The 20795-nt window shown below is 43.3% G+C and overlaps 1 protein-coding gene across 1 annotated transcript in view; it reads right to left on the bottom strand.

Annotated features, from left to right (window-relative positions):
- lamc3 (laminin, gamma 3) overlaps positions 1 to 20795 on the bottom strand; it is a 98862-nt gene that overhangs the window by 7235 nt on the left and 70832 nt on the right. Inside the window, exons 13-21 of the mRNA XM_069168758.1 lie at positions 11000 to 11188; positions 10434 to 10679; positions 9299 to 9452; positions 9041 to 9183; positions 8702 to 8880; positions 6278 to 6458; positions 4884 to 5128; positions 2991 to 3067; positions 2508 to 2642 (exon numbers count right to left, since the gene is read on the bottom strand). Of these exons, the coding sequence (XP_069024859.1) occupies positions 2508 to 2642; positions 2991 to 3067; positions 4884 to 5128; positions 6278 to 6458; positions 8702 to 8880; positions 9041 to 9183; positions 9299 to 9452; positions 10434 to 10679; positions 11000 to 11188 (1549 nt within the window). The remainder of the gene's footprint in view (positions 1 to 2507; positions 2643 to 2990; positions 3068 to 4883; positions 5129 to 6277; positions 6459 to 8701; positions 8881 to 9040; positions 9184 to 9298; positions 9453 to 10433; positions 10680 to 10999; positions 11189 to 20795) is intronic.

The following is a 20795-nucleotide window of genomic DNA, read 5'->3' as shown; positions in this document are numbered from 1 at the left end:
ACGCTGTGCCATATTGAAATGGCTTGTAATACAAGCCATTGTGCAAAGAAAGCATGATGAATTAATGAAAGGTGTTAGGCAGAATGCAGGATATGTTAAAGTGCCATTTTTATCACCTCCACGGCTGCAAGGATATCCAGTCCATTTTGCATAAAAATAAAAAAAAGCGGATAACACTAAAACACAGAATCTGCCACGTTATCATTCTTTCCCCCCCTTTTTCAAATCCAGTGTGCTTTACAAGCACATGCTGCTCTTTTTCCGCTGCAAAACGTCATTCATTCTCACAATAATTGATTTAACATGTTTGGTAGAATACTGGAATGCTAGTATATTGTGCTTTGAATTATTTTTTTTTGTGTGCTTTCAACACTGCTATTGCAGCAAGACTCCAAAACTAAAAGACAAATAAGTCCTTTGTAAGATGGGATCACATCTTTTTGCTTAAAGATCCCATGTATTGTATTCTTTCGGACCGTTGTTTTTACGGCAGTTTTTATGATCACAAGAAGATATTTTTGTGGTTTTAAATACCAAAACCTATCTCAGTATAGTTAAACATCTCTTCAAGGTTTTTTCATTCTTGTAGCTTGGTAGCTCCGTGGCAGAATGACCGCTTTGTGTTTTCTTCCAGAAAAGAAGTTGGGCAGTGGGCTGTGCCGAGGGCAGACATATGACAAGAGCGGGAGTTTGTGACATCACAAACTTACGGAAGACCAAATGGCTTATCCAAATGGCACAGTTGCTGAATACACTGCATAATTCTGTCGACTGATTGTTTTGACACTTAGATTTGATGGAATATTGGACCTTTAAGTAAAAGTACTATGACAGTGTAAAATTATGGCCGTACAAATAAAAGCAGTGTTGTTAGGAAAATTTACTGCTGAAACGTGGGCTCTGTGACGGGTATTTACTTACTTTACCTCTTCCTTCAGAGGTCCTCCCAGGAATGTTTTAAGACTTATAAAAATGCACTGCTGTGCCTGGTGTTTTTCTACGAGAAATTTCAACTCTGAAAAAGCGGCTCAGGGAAACTTTCACCCTTCAACAGATGAATGCGAAAACAGTCTTTCATTGTGAATCTCTGCAAATACATCAATCTGCGTAGGGAAGGTCAAATGTCCAAGTGAAGTAACAATACAAAAAAAACCAAATACTGGCTTTTGAGTGGAAAACGACTTCTGAGAAGTTCGGAGAAACTTTGTGAGACTTATAGACGTTGGAGACATGACTGGGGCCTCAACTAGACACTGGACTTCTTTTGTAAGGGTTTCACAAGCCAGAAGGGTTGTAAATTGGTGTAATCTTTTAAGAGTAACTTAACTCCACCTGAAAATCTTGGTTTTACTGATTTAACTTTTCACTTTGCTGCAGTGGTTTACGGGTGTATTTCAAGACCCAGTGACATTTCCACTGGATGGTTGCTGTTTTTCAGCTCAGTGTTAAGTTACTCTTTAACAATACATTGTATTTTGTCAGCTTACCAAAGGCCTTTATCTAAAATCTAAATCATAGACATAATTATAGCTGTTAACTACACATAGTGGATTAAAAGTACAATGTTCCCCTCTAAAATTTTGTGGATTAGTTGCAGAGAGTAGAAGTACCTCTAAATTGTACTGAATGAATGTACTTGAGTGGATGCACTGTATTACTTTCTTGTGCTGCTACAGACTATAAACATGCAGCGTAATAAGGGAAACAAATGTAAGGGTTTCTGATAAAAAAAAAAAAAAGAAAAAAGTCTCTATTGCAGAGGCCTGGTAACACAGACCTATTGTAAAAGGCAGATTGAAGATTTTTGTCATTTTCTGATTGGATAGCTTCTGGCCTATAAAAGGCCTCTGATCTGCTTAAGTACCAACACATGGGGAAATATGTGTGGGAAATGCAATTTTATGCTGCCCATCTGTGCATAAACTGCTCACTTCGCATCCTATAAAGTGACACACACAAACACACAATCACACAATCACACTCATTCTGATGTGCGGCGGTGCTACGAAGACGGAGCAGAAACTCTCCTGAATCAAGCTGACTACTGTTAGAAGGGGGTAATCAATTTTGAGCTCCTCGCTTCTTGCTCTCATCATGGCCACCGGAGGGCTTTTTGCATCATTCTGTCTGGCGTTCAGGATAATCCTCAGAGCAATCACACGCTAGGAGATGCAGCGAGCGTGCGGCAAATCCAGGAAAGCAATAGGCTTACAGTCGAGAGAAGCTGTCCCCCTGTGGCTAAATGTCTTACTCCTTACTGTAACTCCAGTGTGCATTAAAAGGAGGCTGTGAGCAACCTTGAGCTGTAATACGGGGATAGGTGCACTTTGTTAAAAATATACTGCGAAAGCACAATAATCCAGGGAGTCATACAGCTTCTTGGGATTTTGCAATAAAGAATGCTTTGTGTGAATGGGAGCAGTCACACAAAGCATTCTTTCTGCTTGTGCTTGTCTGCATGGGTGTGTGTGTGTGTGTTTTGTATTTTTTCCTCTCGCTTTGCTCACTGCTCCGTTAGGTTCCTGATGTACTCCTCTGTGGAGTTGTCCTGCAGTAGATCCATCAGGAAGCTGAGAGTCTGGTTAGAGGCCCTTACCGCCCTGCCGGCCACGGCCTCGATGTGGTCCGCCGTTTCTGTGTGACTACAAGGGAAAGAAAAACGGTTGACATAGTGAAGTGAGTAAGAGGAGGAGTAGGAGGAGGAAGGAGAGTAACATAAAATTATAGAACGTTACAACTGCCTGAGGAGGCATGAAATGGATTTCGGCATTGATGACCTCCCCTCACTGAATCTCCACTCCTGATTTCTCTAACTACCATATAATAGTGCTGCGTACTCAGAGCAGCCGGGAGCATTGATTTGCTGTGGACTAACCAAAGTGTTAGCGACGGGCTACAAAAAGAGGAAGCCAGGAAAGATGAAGACCCACAGATTTCTATTGTGGTCCTTGCTTTTAATTGACCACTAAACGCCCATTGACTTGCCTTACCTTTTCATTAGGACCAGTGAGTCATTGACCATAATGTTCCATTTGTTCGGTCCTGACACCAACTCAAAAGGAATGATCTGAAAAAGGCAGAGAGGGAAATCAACACGCTGTGAAATGAAGAAAACCACCAGTCTGGCCTTTTTGGAGATTTCTAACTTTTAACATATTTAATTAAATCATACGAATTCAAGCCTTCATTTTCTTATTAAGTGATTTTCACTGTTTAGCGGACTCAAGTTATTTTTTTTTTTTACTGTTGGGGAATTTTGGATCGAGAGAGGAATCCAGAAAAACAGTCTTGAATCTGCTTTCAACCAGCGTTTTCTTTAGTTTACTAACAATAAAACTGGCATAACAAACCTCTCCACTTGAATATATGTAGTTATAAAAGTTCAAACCGGGGTCATATGACAAAAAAAGTGTATCCACCAAAGTTTTGTCCTAATAAATGTAAAGTGTATCCAGTTTAGTCATTCCCAGAGTGACATTTAATTTGAGAAAATGCAAATAAAACAGGAAAACTGAATCAACAATCGACACACCAGCATTTTTTTCCTCATTTTCGTTGCCTGCTCTGCTTATTAATATGGAATTAAATTGCTGCTGCTTCAGGCTTACCCAAGTGATAAGGACTGCGGAGGTACGGCGCGCGCACACACACACACACACACACACACACACACACACACACACACACACACACACACACACACACAGAAAAAAAGAGCTGTATATTGGCAAAACAAGCTCACTCATCTCCCCGAACCTAAATAACACGGCAGGACTATCTGTAATGGATTCCTGCGAGCTGCGTGGAGAGACAGTGAAAAGCCTCTCGGTGGGTGAGGAGCAAGTTGTTAATTTTAGCGTCCATCAAACAGTTGTTTTTTTTCCTTTTCTTTTGGAGGCATGAGTTTGCCACTCAGATGGAGACGGGTGGTGATTTGAGAGGTGGTGGTGGGGTATTGTTTTCCTTTGGGGAGTTTTTGTGAGCGTATTGTAAACTGCAGCGTCCCCCTATGAGGACAAGAAATCAATCGCGTCACATACAATGAACAATTACATTAAGGGGGGGCGGAGGGGGTGCACACCACCATATTTCACAGTTTTTGATTCCCTGCAGTATCATTCTCCCTCCTGTTCGTCTCTTCTACATCCACCCTTCTCTTACTGCCTCAAATCTCAAACTGGGATTCATCAGGAAACGTGACTTTTTCTAGTCATCCGCTGTGAAATGGCCTTCAGTCTTGTTTCCCCACCTGAGACATTATTTTAGAGATCCACTGAGACCGCTGCTAGACAGTCTTCTTTTGGCAAGAATTTTGCTGATTCTTGTGTTCTTTATTTCGCAAAATTGGTTGTGAGGATGCTTTCCCATCTCTCAAAGCTTGATGTATTGATATTCTGTTGGTATGCTTACTTTTGCTGTGATGATACTTGATCCAGTTTCCACAAAGTATTTTAGAGCGCCATGCGGTGTCCTTTTAGAAACTTTCAGCATAGCCATGATTTGATGCTGAGGAAGCCCCTTTATGCTTCCAATAACAGTTTGACCTTTGACACTTTGACTTAGTTTTGATGCTTTTTTCCCCCTCCGTCAGAATGCTACTTGGCCGGCTATGTTGTGCTGGAAACACGAGGCCCAGCCTTATTTATAAAGGTGAACTGTGGCTGCAGGTTGCTTCAATAACTAGATCCAGAATATTTCTTCTTTATTTTACCTGTTAGATCTTCTTGAATGTTTCTGAATCCTCAAACTTCCTGATTATTTCCAGGTTTACATAAAAATATGACAGATTTTTGATGTGGTCTCAGACTTTTTTCACCTCCACTGTGCAGGCACATGCTTAACTACGTGTGATGCGGATGTAGTGTACGTTCGAGACGCCCTACCACGCCGTCCAGATCCAGCGTCGCCTGCTTTAGCTGCCTCTGAGATGCTCTGATCACTAGCAGAGTTTCTGTGAAGGTCTGACACACACCCTTGCTCCTTTCATCCTTCCTCCTCTCACTCCCCTCTTCCTCTGTCACGCTGATGCTGCAGTTCAAAGTCGAGGTAATGCCGTGCAGTTGGGCTAAAAGTGTGCCGGTAGAAGCTTCCAGCGAGGAAAATTGTTTTATGAAGGCCTCGCGTGCCTCTGAAAGAACAAAGCAAATAAAAACCACATTATGTCTTTGGCGAATTGTTTCACCAAAAAAAAACAGGCATTTCGACTTTTTTTCTTCTTTTTTTTTTTGCAGCTCGGAAGGTGTTGTTTGACACGTCGCTCGTTCTCAACTCTCTCATTTACTGTGTCAATACGTGCGGCCACTTAAATCCTTCCTGTCTCCCTGTCCGCAGGAAAAAAAAAACAAACATATGGATTTCTATGGTGATGTGAACACCTTTTGTCAGTCTCACTTTGCACCCTGTCGTGTCTCTAAACTAAACTGGCCACATATAGTAGCTAGTCTGGAGTCCAATTAGTATAATATGTCCAGTTTGTTGGTTCATTTTGTGACATATATTGCTTGTCTCTTTGTCATCCTGCCCTATAAAATGAGAGATAAAGTGTGTGTGTGTGTGTGTGTGTGTGTGTGTGTGTGTCTGTGTGTGTGTGTGTGTGTGTGTGTGTGTGTGTGTGTGTGACGATGAACCTGTCACTCCCACATCCTCATTAAATCATTACCGGGGCCATCCAGTGTCTTTAGGAGCACCTATATGTGTATACTGTATATATGTTGTGTGGGTGTTGGGGTTGGGGTGGGGGAATGTTAGACAACTGTTATCATGATTGCAACTACAATCATAATAAACCAGGGATTAGAGATGCACCGCCTGTCATATAAATAGGGATTAAGTTGGTCACACTGCGCCTTGTTCTATATTGTTATGATTTGTCTCCATTTGGCCTGTGCAGCTGAGCCTGTAAGCCTTTTCCCTTCCAAAGGTAATGAGGATATATCAGCATTGTGTTAAAGTAATTGGGAGAGCTTTGTATTGTTGCCCGTTTCCTGATTTAATCGCTGTGTTGTATCTGTAGCATGCGTCACACTGATGAGAGGGTGGTGAGGCGAGGAGGGTGGTGGGGGTGGGGGTGGGGTGCATGCTTGCTGGTCTTGTATGTAGTGACGCGGCACGTTATCGTCTCACAGTCAAAACGCGACACAATAGTCTCACTGGAACACAAGAGAGCGTCGTGTTTCACAAAGCCAAGTGTCTGGTAGGATGTCGTGACCGCATAGGAAGTGTTTACAAAAGGAGCCACAGTTGGCCGAATTATAGTTTGGCTGCCGGCCGCCGCTACCTTGGAAGGCCAGGAAATCCTCCAGAGCGTTGGGGAAGGCATCCTCCCTCTGGTGCTCGTGTTCATAAAGTCTGGCCATGCGATACTTCAGCAGGTGGTGCTGCTTGCCGAATCTACCTCGGCAATCAAAGTGAGCCAGGAGCTTCTCCAAATCCTGCAGGCGACTCCTCAGCTTTTCTGCCTGTAACAGCATCAAAGATTTGTCACTGAAGGTGTCAATGATAATTTTGCAAGACCAAAAAAAAAATAAAAAAATCTCTCTCCATCCAGATCTGTATTTATTTATTCTGATGCAAGGATGGAGATAGGACTCTGATTTGTGGTACACCAAAAACATCAAAATGTAGTATTTCAACAAAAGCAATGAATAAATGAATATCAACAACGGGAGAAGAGGAGAATACGGTTTTCATATCCGCATTCGCTCGCCGTTCTCTGCCGGACGCGCGGCCGAGGAAAGCATTTCACGACATAACTAGATTAGACTTCTCGGAGAATGGGAGTCAGGATCGGGAAATGGAATGAAATGGGCTGATGATTGGCACCAATTTGTTGAAGTTGGTACTTAAATGGTCCAGACCTTACATTAAAATAAATAAATGAAAAAAGAGCAAGTAAAGTGGCTGCGATCACGTCTCTTTGCCAACCAGTTGTCATGCCTCGTGTGTGTGAATATCAGTTCATACTTTACTTGCTGAAATCCAGTGTTAAGATCACAACTTCAGTCCAGATGTTTCAACACCAAGTTCAAAATAACTGAGCTGCTCTGCATTAATTCATTCCTGCCCCCTATATATATATATTTATTTATTTTTTAACGATTTTGTTCTCCATTTTATTTAGATGTTTCCCCCTGTTTCTTTTCAATATCGCCTTTGATCATCAATCACATATCTTTGGTCTTTTCCACCCCGTTCTCTTTTTGTGCTTGTTAGTCTCCTTCCTTCCTGTGTTTTAAGCCCGAGGAAAATGTGAGCGGAAAGAGAAGCGAGCTGTGAGAGGCAGGAAGGGAAGAGCTGGGAGAGACTGAGGACAGTGAGAGTAATTGCAGGTGTTCAGGGCCGACAAGGGGTTGGGATGTTCGCTGAATTGCTAACACGGTCGAAATCGCAGCGTGCATTCACACAGGTGCAAGCCGGTCCGGGGAGAACATATAGCCACTTTAGTCCGAACAAGAATGTGTGCAGAGCAAAAGGCCGAGCGGGTCGGCGGTATTGGATTGTCCTCAGAAGGGAAATGTAGGGACGTGGCGCCTTAGCGTGGAGACGTGGGCTGCAACAAATCTAAAGCGACGGAAAGAAGCAGAACAGCAGATCATTCGGGCAAATGTCTCTTTCTGTTTCAATGCACATCCACTGTTTACTCGCAATCTGCAAATACAAAGGAGCCATATGGCTGTTATGAGGGCCTACAAAAGAAGGATGTACTGGGGGACTGGGCTATTTCAAGAACAAATTGGACCTTGCAAATAGCGAGAGCGAAGAAAAAACTATTTCGGCGTGAAAAATATTTGCATGAACTGGTGCAACACGCGTTTCTGTGTGAACCTGAAAAGGGACGTCAAGAAAACATGGAGAAAGATGAAGAGAATAAAGAGTCAATGCAGGTCAACAATTAAAGTTAAATTATGCATGAATTAAAAGTAATTCATGCTACTTTTTCAGACACCAGTACTTAACTTGAATGTATTATCATGTAAATCAGCTGTAATTATTTGTGCTGTCCATGTAAAAACATTATTGTTGAAATTAATGAATCACTTAAATAAATTAGCAAATTTATCAAGCAAAAAAAAAAACACCAAAAAAAAAAAAAAAAAAAAAAAAAAAAAAAAAAAAAAATCAAAATTTTGCTGATTTGTAATTTGATTTCTGAGACAGTTAAATAAATCGCTTTTAAGCACTGAGAACTTGTGATTAATGTTTTTCAGTATTTCCTGACATTTTATAGACTTAGATGATTAATTAATTTAGAACTGGCAGATTAATTTAGTATGGAAATAATAAATTTAAGCTAATGGTATCTCCACTCCTGTAGTTTAAAATACTGCTCAGTAGTTAAGACCACCGACGAGACCTCGATGTAAAGCAGCTGTAATCAGTATTTTTGTATCGGTTTCAGAGCTTGACAGATACTCAATGTTTGGGGCTAACGCCCGAAATGGAGGCAGGACATTTGACAGTTTAATGTTCTCCAACCAATGCTTTGAAACAGTTAACATCCATGCTAATTTAATAGTTATAAATAACTATATAAAAAAAACCACAAAGGTTTTCACATTGGCTAACCAATATGCCGATACTGTTAACTGGGATAGGTCAATATTGGCCGATGCATCGGTTGGGCTTTAATTAATGCAAAAGTTTAGTTTTTGCGGTTCGGCATCAACACAAGTGAACGATCTCCGGCAGCCGTAAAGCTCACCTGTTTCTTGACAAGGCCGTAGCACGTCGGGCATTCCTCGCACTGATGCGTGGCTCTGCTGTGGAAATAGTTTAACTCGCATTTGTCACACTTGTAACCCACGAAGCCCTGGCGGCAGTGGCAGGTACCGTTACCGTGACACTGCATGGAAACGGAGCCCATCGGGTCACAGTTGCAGGCTGAGTGAGGCGGGGACGGGACCACGAGGGAACCGGAGAGCAGGCGGAGAAACAGAGATAAACATTTTAAGAGTTGGTAATGCCTTCATGTGTCATCTGTATTGGAGGATTAGAGGATGGCACACAGTGCCGTCGTGATGCCTGAAGTAAAGCGCTGTACCTCTGCAACCTCGTGACGAGAATCCAAAGAAGCCCACACGGCAAGAATCACACGGTCTCCCCTCCACTCCCGCACGACACGCACACTGCCCTGTGATTGGGTGGCACGCCGACGACGATGAGCCAATTGGATTACATTTGCACCTAAAGAAGGGCAGGAAAGGGCACAAAATTGTAATGGTAGATTCGGTTTGTAATCCCGGTCATTAAATCATTTCACATACAGATCCGCTTTGAACCCCGCCGGACGTCCGTTTACCTTTCGCATCCGACGCCCGGCTGCAGGTTGAAGAAGCCGACTTCGCAATGGCTGCACTCCCGTCCGGTCACATGACTCAAGCAGTGGCAACTTCCTGTCTGAGGGTGGCATTCATTTACATGCCCAGAGGTTCCAGCAGAACTGCAGCTGCATGCTGGAGGAAACAAATAAAGACATTTAACTGTTAAAACAAAGACGATATTATGTTGGTTGACAGCTTGAATTTCAATTGAACGGTTACAGATTTGTATTAACTGTAATGCATTTGAGAGCTGGTGTAAAAAGGAGGAAATGACAGACAATAGCGGGGAGACTCGTGCTATTGTGAATCCCGCTGTGACATTGTTCTGTACATATGTTCAACGAGGGATTATAAGTAGGACTAAAATATTTAAAAAGGACAAGTATATCAAAGGAGACAGCTACTGAATTAGTCTTTGGGCCTGTGTCTTCCTTTGTAATGTTATTTAAGTTTTATTCACTTAAATCCTTTTTTTAATTCTCCCCATCTCAAGGACTCGTCTTATTTTTTGTGGGGGGTTATCTTTCCGACCTGCAGCCATTTGTTCGCCACATTTCCAGCTTGTGCTTTTCATGACTGAAGAGAGCTACACCTGTCGAATCTTGACTCCTCTATTGAAGTGGATTTGAATGGACTTTTAAAAAGCTCAACCTAAGGCCACGTAATCTTTAATGGAACTCTTCCGCTGCTTTTCTTCTGTACTTTTCCTGTTGTAAACAGAACAATCTGAATCCTATAGGAATTCTGGCGGCATGCACATCCTGAGTGAGGACTCGAGAATTCGTGGACTCCCTCCAGACATGTCATAATGCAAAAATAGTCCTCTTTGAATAATAATTTAAACCATTAATACTCATCGCAACATACAGAATCTACAGTAAGAGCTGGCAAATATTTTTGTTGGAAAACTTGAATCCCTGAATGCAACGCATCTTACAATAATTGAAGTTTGCATGTCTCTGCACAGTGACGGCGAAACATTCGAGTGTGCAGGAGGTCTTCAACGTCGTCTTCCAGGACGAAGACCTATTTCTCCCTCTCGCAATAAATTATAAACATAATAACAAATTAATAGACCAGTGCTCCATCCCAGTCCCTCAGGCAGTTACTCACGCTTGCACTTCTGGCCCGCTGTCTGGTTGAGGGCGTCGCCGTAGAAACCTCGCTGACAGCGTTGGCAGTGATCGCCCGCCGTGTGTCCCCGGCACTTCAGGCACCGCCCGCTGATGTGGTCGCATATTCCCAGCGCGTTGAAGTCCACGTTGCCGTTGCAGTCGCATCTCGCGCACGGACGAGCTGCCCCGGACTGTCCCAGGGGGTCGCCATAGTAACCGTCCTCACACATCTGACAGCGCATCCCTGTAGGCGAGGAGCGGGGAAAGGTGAAAGAGAGGCGGGGTAGGGATTTGATGAATGACAGAAGCCAGAACAGAGCTGGAGGTCATCTTCACGTCACCTCCTAGTCTGCTGTAATTCAATTAAACGCTCATATCAGATGTGTCTGAATAGCAGGTGGCATTGTTGAACGACAGGCGCTGCAAATGAGTAACCGTTTTTTTTCCCAGTATCAAGCTGTCTCGTCAAAAGGCTCTCATGGTTTCTATCTTGACATAAAGCTCACTATTCACTCTGTTTACTGCCCATGCAAATTATTTCAAATCGTCGGCAGATCTGGTCACCTGTCCGTCCTGCGGGGCAGTTGGTACACACCACCTGTCCCGTCTCTGCAATTTGGGCACAGCTGGTGCGGTCTGGGCAAGGGCAAGGATGACAATCACCGGGCGTGCCAATCAAAGCGTTGCCATAGTAGCCATCCAGGCAGAGCTCACAGGTCGTCCCGGCGGTGAAGTCGGAGCACTCGCACACACCTGAAACACAGAGAGAGGAGTGTAACAATTGCGCTTTCACACCACACATGTGCACCTGCTGATAAACGCTCGTGTTTCACATAAATACACCACAGACGGTGCAGTTTCCATCACTGCCAGCAGAGGACGCTGTGTCTCTGACCATGACTGCAGCTGCTCCACACAAACACACTCTTTCATTATTCACAGCCCAATTCTGTTTAAAAAAAACAACAACAACAAAAAAAAATTTCCCCGCAGCCCGCCGTGGAGAACAGAAGACAACTAAATTCACCCGACCGTAATTGCTTTGGGAAATATACGAGCCAAATGCAGTCCGAAAGACCTTCAAGAAATACAGCAATTCCCACCAAGTGGGAGAGATTACCAATTCTATGATGTCCCCAAAAACAAACTGTTGTATTGAAAGCCTAAAGAAAATAACTCGCAGCTTTATAGCACTTTAAAGGATTTGATCACGTACGACGTGTTGATTTACACGTATATACATCGAGTCCCTGATGAATTCCTTTCAGTTTACCGAGCAGATTTTTCTCTCTTCGTGCTACATTTCAAATCTAATACAGGCAGGGCTGAATATTATGACACGATAATCACAGAAAATAACCACAGCGGTGAAGAAAGTGACATGATGTGTGAGTATGCTGTCTAAAAATCCTCTGAATAAAACAAGCCGGTCTCCTGACGTACTTCGGTGACCTGCGGTGGCTCCGACGTCACACAGAGACGGAGACCGTATGTGGACCCACATATGCCCTCAAAACCCTCTCTGTGCCGGCACAAATTGTGCAACAGCAACGAAACTGTGAAAATTTGACATAATATAATGTGGCATTCTAATTTAATAACTGACTGACTAAAGCTCACAGTACACCACAGAGTAATAAGTGTTAACATTGTTGGAAAAACCACACACATGAAAAACACCCCCAACTGCTACAGTGCTTACAAAGTTCAATTTGTCATTAAACCGCAATGAGCCGACGTTCATTAAACTTTAATGGCAACATTTATGCATTTTATGCCTTAAAAACCCCCATAATAGCTGCGTTTGGGTTTCTGTGCGGAGCTGCAAAAATATATTTACTCTTGCTGCATTACTTATGTTTCGCTTTTAGTATTCTAAAATCAGAGAAGTTACAATAGTTTTATCTTTTTTTTTTTTTTAAATGTCAGAGTTTGTCAAATTACTTTGGCAAGAGGGCTGATAACAATAATTGAGCTGATTTTCTAGAGGACGCCAATAAGATCTCAATGCATAGCAAATATTCTGCAGGCATATGATTTTCACAGAGCCCTCATTAAAATGTCCCGTCACTCCCCCCCATAGCCTACGGTGTGATTCAGCAAGAAGCTCTTCGCTGTGCATTTTTAAACCAGCTCACACCACACCAGTATTGGAGGTAAGAAATATTCTCGCCTCTAGTTTTTTTTATGTGGTGGTGGTGGAGGGGGGGGGGGCACTCACTGCAACCAGTGTCTACCAATCCCTAAATAAAAGCCCTGTCAACCGGAAACCTGCGAGTCAAGTAGGTGAGATAGATTAACGGCTAAACTGATCACAAAGTCATTAAAGGAGGAGCAATTATCCCGAAGTGTAGACTTCTGGGTAAAAAAAAAATGATCAGATCTCCGGCGAGACGAGATGACTGATACATTCAAGCATGTAATGCTAGTCATTTAAGCAGAGTGTTTAGTAATAATGATTGTTCCCAGCATAAAGAAGTGAATCTTTCTTGAATTTCACAAGGCATTACAATGACACTGATGGCGTGAAGTGTCAATCCCCAATGAGCCGTAGGAAATTTAATGGGAGCCCAAATGTGCTGACTTTACCGAGTGTGAAGATGACTGAGCGTGATATGAGGCAAAGGGGAGCCACCGAGGGGCCCCCTCTCGACACCATCATCATTCCGTCGGCTCCTCGGAAGAAAAAGCCGCCGGCACGCGTCACCAGACGTCGGCCGAGAACCTCGCACGATGCGACATTCCTCGTCGTCATGCTGATCACCGTCACTTCCTAACATCCCCGAAGAATAATTTGATCAAACGAATCAATGACCGTTCATTCAGCCTTAATGAATTGGGATTTCTGTGAAGGCTCCCCGTGGAGCCGGCGTACTTTGAACCCTTTGACGAATCCGCACAATCTCGCTTATTCTGCCCCCCCTCCACCTAACAACCCCCCCCCCCCCCCCCAGCTATGAAGCGCTGCACTTTGACGCTCCGCTCTCAGCCTGAATTCTGCTCGTCTGTTCTGTGATGGCAAAGCAATATTTCTGTATGAGAAACAAGTAGTCTAGAGGTATGTATATATATATATTTTTTTTCTTTCCTTCTTTGCAAAAGGAGCCTCTCCATCATACACATCACACTCCACAGAGCTCCTTCTTTTCTACCGCTGCTTATTCTACCTGCTCTTCATCCCTCCGCTGCGCTTCCCTCATTGTACTTCTCTCTACAGGAATACATACACATCCAGGACTAATGCATTTCATCACGTTGGCCACTCGTGGAGGATAGGAGTACGTCTGAATACATCACTGCGGGGACACAGACAGGCTTCGCCAGCTATACCCCCTGTTTTATTTGATCTTTTTTTCCCCCCCCCCACTACTTCCTCTCATTCACCGTGTTGATACTTCAGCATCATTCCGCGCCGCTCTCACACAAAGTGCCACGAGTAGCTCCTCCAAAGATAGCGCTTCTCACTGTTTGCCGTGGCTTGTAATAGCTTCCAACACCAGACGGAGACAGACAAACCCGAGGAGAAATGGATTTGCAATACGTTTTTGTTTTTTTTTGGTTGTTGTTCAGGCTGAAGATCAGGGCTCACCTCGCTTCCGTTGTTACGTTCCTGCCTCCAAAAGTCTCCAGATTTATTTTTCTGACCAGATTGAGTTTCTAAAGAGCCTCCCGCAGTCACACGCTGCACCATCTTGGGAGGTCTTTCCGAGAGAGACGAGCGAACATGTGCGGGGGCCCTCTTTAAGACGTGCGAGGCCACAAGTAAAACAAGTAACGCGGGTTCAAAGCAACATGTGGCTGTGAGAGTCATGTGAGTGTTTAGGCTATCTTTCAGTTTGCCACACAGCACAAAAAAAAAATGGTCAACAAAATAACATTCTTCTCTGTCTTATATAAGCAAAGATTCCAGCTGGGATGTAATGTCCCACGCTTTTTCAGACCTGCGTTTTCCAGGAGGCTTTTCTCCTTATTCCGCTGGAACATTAAAAAGCTTCTGGCCACAAGGAAATCTATTTACTAATGCATGTGAGCACCCCTGTTTTAATGAAGGAGAGAAGGAAATAAAACAGAAAGCCGTCGACAGAGAGAGAGAGAGAGAGAGAGAGAGAGAGAGAGCAAATTTGGTCTCAAGGCCCTTAAGGGTAGGAGCCGGGTTAAATCTGCTGCGGTACTCTTTGATGGCGATGTTGTTCTCTAATTTAACACAGATATGCTGCCATAGTGCCCTGCCAGAGCAGATGCGGTGCGACGGCGGGGTCTGAATGAGGGGACTGCTGCAGAAGGAGAGAGAGGCAGAGTGTTGAGGGGGACGGAGAGGAGGGGCAGTATATTTCTGTCCAACCCCATACATAATGTGTGCAATACGGATGACCGGGGAAATATGTTTTGTCATACTGTGACTGTGGAAAATAAATGCATCAATTTCAGTTTTTGTGTATAGAGGCTGTCAGCCAAATTGTTATGGCCGTGGCCCCCGGGTGTTAGGGACGGGCACTCTACCAACAGGCGGCTGCAGCTCATGTTGTCTCCGGGCCACCTCGTCGTTATGGAGGAGCTGGAGTTATGGTATATTTTAGTCGGCGCAAATGTCAATTCATGGAACTGCTCAAACAAGCTTCTGGATAATTATCGTGGATGAGACCGTGTTTGAAATTTTTTGTTCAATTATCCAATTAATTTAAAACAAGTCTGTGACTTTTATCGAATAGATAAAAAGCAAAGTTCAGACCAAAGACATGATTAGAACGTCGCAGGAAAAAGTTGTAGAAGTGTGAACTGGTCCGTCTCGGCTCGATTCAAGCCAGCTGACGTCGTGACATGCGACTCAGTTTGTCAGGTCACCAGATTAAAAAAAACAAAAAAAAAACATGGTACGTCACCTCTTACAACAGCCAATCAGCTTGTAGCAAAGTCAGCTGTCACCTCCTCCAAATATATGCTTTTTTACCATTTCATTGAAAAAACAAACAAACCGGCAACTGTTTTACGATGCTACATATTAGGTCTAGCTACAAACCCCCCCCCCCCCCCCCCCCCCCCCCCCCCCCCCCCCTGAAAATACAGATAGTCGTTGCGATGGAGATTTTTCACCATCTTGTCTGGTTGCTTTGTGTAAACCAGCAGGCTGGAGAATTGCGAAAAGCAACACATTTCAAACCATCTCGTTGGGAAACTTTGCTCTGAACTGGCTTCAAATTGCAATATGTGGAATGGCATTCAGTGGAGACAAAAATATATTTTCATCTTTTTTTCACCATGGTAGAATTACTTCTCAGAACGTTGGTCTGTTATTTGGCTGGTGCACCTCTTTTTGGCTGAGGCTGAAATATCTTGACAGAAGGGAAGAATTTTAAAAGTACATTTTGTGTGTTCTTGTACCGCCAATAGTTGGGTAATTTGGTACATGTGTGATGTTCCCCTCAGGATGAACTAGTGTAACTTTGACGGTTACTTTCTGTGTAGTATTGTCTGGTTGTTCGGTTCAACCTGGAATCACGCCAAAACGGGAAATACACCCATCAGTCCATTACAAGATATCAGTTTCACGTTTTTTTTTTACTTTGATGTGAAAAGTATGTTGCTTTAAGGTTCAGCCACCACAAACCATTTTCAGTTTCAGTATTTGGATCATAAGAATGACCTTTTTCAACACCCTCCCAATTGTTGGGCAAAAGCACATTGTTACATAATAATTAATCCAAATAATTAATCCAAATTAATTAACATGCAAAACACAATCCTTGGTTAATTTGGAACAAAACTGCAACTCAATATTTTTAGTTAAAAAGCCATACACAATCAAAAATGACAACGGGTTTGTTTTTAGTGAACCAAGACATCATTTGATTAATTTCTTCTCCCTATCAATGGCTCATTGTTAATGGGAAATAATAAAATAATTATATTAAAAGCTCATTAGCTGCTCGCCCATTGTACCATCTCATGTACAAAAAGGTTTTGGGGCATTTCTATTATGTGACAGGCTTAAATGTTCAATTTTATGAGGATTTGAGGCGGCGGATCGATCGGATCTGACTGATCTTAATTTGTGTCTCTAAATCCACACACTGATTGCAGCAGGATCATTTGCCCGGTTTATAGACTTTACGTTAACCGTGTTTTCAGGTCGTACTTCGGATTTGTGTTTCATCTCGTTCCTTTGAAGAAGGCCAGCTATAGTGAGCTACATTTTGTGCTGACCACCTGGATGCAGCATGTGCATCCAGAATTTAAAAAAGCAAGTCTTTGTGTTCCTTGTTCTGTTTCATAACAGCATATGCTTGTTTCTCACTTTGACATTTGTGCGGGGCCAAATTTTGTAATAATGCAAAGTGGTTTTGCATAGATAAATGTCACGCCCTCTGCAGTCTGGTGGAGGAGGTCGGGAAACTTAAGCTTTTTTTTTCTTTTTTTTTTTTTAAAGTCCAGGTCTGTTAAGGGGGAAAAAAACACCAGGGGCTCCTGCAACAAAATACATAGAAGTCAGGTTAATAAAGGCCATCAGCCAGAGTACCTGTCTCATTGCATCCATTACGGGTACAGATGAGCAAATGACCGAACATATGCTGCTCAGTGCGGTGCTCATTAGAATGCTAAACTGGAAGATACTGTGAGTCACTCTTTACCAACAAAGGGCCACTTTTGGAATGAGACAGAGGAAGCCGGGGCGTGCATTTCCCAAATGCCTGCTTAAATGCCATCTTCAGCTCTCTGAGGTCATTAGTTAGAAAAATCTTTGGGAGAAAGTTGAGGCAGAGAAACTGATACAGAGTGAAGCTGGCTCTAGCTGCGGTTTATTCAGCCCCCTAATCTCTCTGGTGGGCTGTATTTGTTGCAGGCTAAGCCCTAAAATGCCTGGTCTGTATCTGCGTGATGGGATGTGAGAAGAGACAGTGAGCGGGGAAAGAGAAAGTGAGCAAAAATGCAAAAAAAAAAGATGGATGTAGTCAGTTACAATGAATCTTTCCATGTAATTTCGACTGCTGATCCCATTCGGCACGCTTTACTTATCTCCTCGCAACCAGCGCATTTATATCACACAAAAATAAACAGACAGATAAACAATGTGCGCACTCTGTCGGCCTGTCTTGGTTTCCAGTCAAACTGTCAGAGAGTGCTGATTTGAAAAGGTTTTGACCTTTTTCCATGATGAAATTAGTTTCGACAAGGAACGCTTTGTGCATTGCCAAAATGAATGAATATCAAGAATATCCCAACCTAAAAACAGCTGATATGAAAATAAAACCTCTGGAAAGTACTAAACTACACAGCATTTTATGTTATACAGCCGTTTTCACAAGGTAAGTAGTACTCCCCATGAATAGTAAATGGAGTTTAAGGAGAGCCTCTTTAAAGTAATTTAGAATTCACATCAGGTGGATGAGGCAGCTTTTAAATTCAGACAACCAGAGAGAACCTCCCTCATTTCTCTCTGAAGATGTAAGTATAAGTACCATGGAAGACTAACACAGGTCTATTAAAAAGTGTCACTGGCAGAGGAGCTCAAATACAGCACCCTAAATCTGAAAACACACTGGTGCTGTAGAGCGTCATGACAAGCGTCAAGTGCCGCCTCTTGCGGCCAATAGGAAGCGTCGCGCAGACAAAAAAATGGATGTGTCAACATCCACTTATTAATCTTGATTTGTCATCTGCGAAGCCGTTGTCCCTCCGGAGCTGTGGTTCGCCAGGCATCATCTTTGCAATTGTCCTAGTAATGAACTGATTGTAGGTTGGGTGGGATCAAGCAACAGTCAACGGTGACGTCACCCGTTGGTTTGTGAACGGCCGTTATGAAGCCTCGGATGTTGGCCGGCGCCATCAGGCTATGTCGGAGCGGTTTGGAGCCAGCAGTGACCATATTTGGATGATTTGTGGGAGGAGCCAGCGGTGACTCGATCTGACTGGAAACCCAACTTTACCACGTCCCGCCCACCGGTAGCTGTAACCTGACTGTGCCACCGGCCTATCAATCAAGCAGACACGCCCCCCCCCCGCCCCCCCCCCCCCAAAAAAACCACAACTTTTTAAAGCTTATTTTCTCACTTATAACGAAATTATTTTCAAGTTGACCGCTAAAAAGCTAATGATAAGGAGTGACTTTAGCTAGCAAAACCGAAATAATTTTGTTAACTTTGAATTTGATGGGACTATTTCAATGTGAGTCTCTGGAGCCGGGGGCTTTTTGGAGCCAACCTCCAGTAGCCCTCTGTGGTATTGCAGCTTAAGGCACTTAAGCATCGGCCTCATTTTTTGGACCAGGAAGCTTCAATCACTCTTGTATACAGTCTGTGGTTGGGATTTTGTGTCGTTGTAGCTCAGGATTTTTCTTGATGTTAAGAGAATCGAACTGCTGCGGCAGCAGAGAAGAAAAACTGCCAAGGGGAACTACAAAAAAAGCTTCTCCTTTTTAAGTGTTTTTTTTTTCAGAGACACCAAGACTGGAAACAGGACAGAGGAATGAAGTGTTGTAGGGTGGGAGGTCGATGAGTGCTGGCGATCGACGTTGGTGTATTTTGACTTTAGCACTCAGTATCCAGCAGAGTGTGGGGAGCATCATGTGTTTAATTTGTTTCGGTAATTAATGAGCACTCCTCTACTCTATGGGCTGCAGAGAAAATCAAGTGTCTCCATTTTATCTATATATTACAATCATCTCTCTTCCTCCCTCGCACAGCTCTTTCAACTTATAAATTATGGCCTGTGCCCAATTTTATGGAAGGACTACATGCAATTACCACAGTGTACATGCTGTATAGGCACATGCCCGGCTCAGTGGTACACTGAAATTAATGTATGTTCACAACGATGGAACCACATGCAATACACACACTTAAAAAAAAAAAAAAAAAAGATTGTATCTGAAGGACATATGTTTGACTTCATCAACCCTGCAGCATCAGAGCCCGGCACAGATCGCAATTTGCTTGTTCCACCACAAATATTAACATTTCCAATCTGTTGTGTTGCGCTACGGCAAATAGAACCGACACGACCCAGAGAGTGTTAATAAATCATGATTATGAAGCACCATTGGCTGCGGCTTCCCACGGCAGCCAGTGAATAAACTCCATCCCAGTTTTTGTCTGTGGGCACACCCTGATGATACAAGTCATTGGGTAATTATACAGCAATTAAGATTCTGATAGAGGGAACAGCAGGTTGGTCCGCCCTCCTGGAGACAAATTATGAGCGCGGTGTCTCGAATCAACTTGCTTTCATACTTCCCCTTGACCTGAACCTAAAGATTCACGGAGAGCTTTCTGCTGTTTGTTTGCCTCCTAATTTCTTTTACGTCATAATGAAAGCCAGCAGGCCTTCAGAACATGACATGGCACCATCATCTATTTGAAAAAGAAAGCTAATTCTATTCAACGCAAGAGTGTCGGTCCAAAGACACGACACACGAGGCATTTTTGATCCATCACTCAGAGTACATATTGTGTCATATATTCAACACTCGCTCATCATTTGCATGGCGCTTCAGCCATGTGTATATATATTTTTTTTAAAACATCCTGAAAAGTGCTCACGTGTGTGTGTGTGTGTGTGTTTATACTCTTCAATGGTCTGTGGGGATTTGTCGAGGGGGAACTATTAAGACAGTGTTAAATTGCTAAATGCTGCTAAGCTCTACCTGCTGAGTGTAAACCAAACCCACTTTGATGTTAAACAGGCTCAATTATAGTTCTCCTTCCAGCTCAGAACACAAGCAAAGTTTGTGTTCGTGCAGCCCTGAAAAATATTGACACTTTCAATCTTCTTAAAAAAAAACCTGATGTTGATTAAGCGACGTAACTCGGAATACTTACTCAACAACGTTATAGCTTCCCCTTGCTCCATGTGCACTACTGTGCTGCGCTCCGTCCGTACGCAACAGGAACAGACTCTTAACTTTTTGATCGCACCTCGTATTAATACAAAAGAATCGTATGAAGACAAAAAGTTCTGGAGGCGGTGGCAACCTGAGAAGATTCAGCAGGGAAGGGAATCGTGGCTGCAAAAAAAAACTAAGTCAAGGTGACTGGGGAGAGCAGGTGTAGTCTTAGCTGAGAGGAAGAAGGAAGCAGAAGACAGCGAGAGGCTGACTAAAAGGAGTGGAGTGAACAAGAAGACGCAGAGAGAACAAGTGTGTGTGTGTGTGTGTGTGTGTGTGTGAGAGAGAGAAAAAGGGAAGGAGACATCCAGATTGAGAAGAGACATAAGAGACACCGGAAATCTGCAAGCAAATTAGACATAATTAGCCGAGAGGCAGTTAACAAGTCTAATTAGGGGAGAAGCAGGCAGGCAGGCAGTGATACCAGACTTGCTTCCGGACCTCAGACACACAAACTAATTCGTAGAAACACTCACACACACA

This window comes from Embiotoca jacksoni, unplaced genomic scaffold, assembly GCF_022577435.1.
Source record: "Embiotoca jacksoni isolate LCO1_2020_lvr unplaced genomic scaffold, fEmbJac1.0.p SCAF_10, whole genome shotgun sequence".
Lineage (NCBI taxonomy): Eukaryota > Metazoa > Chordata > Actinopteri > Embiotocidae > Embiotoca > Embiotoca jacksoni.
Note: the sequence above shows the minus strand (reverse complement) of the source record. Positions and strands in the feature narration are given on the sequence as shown.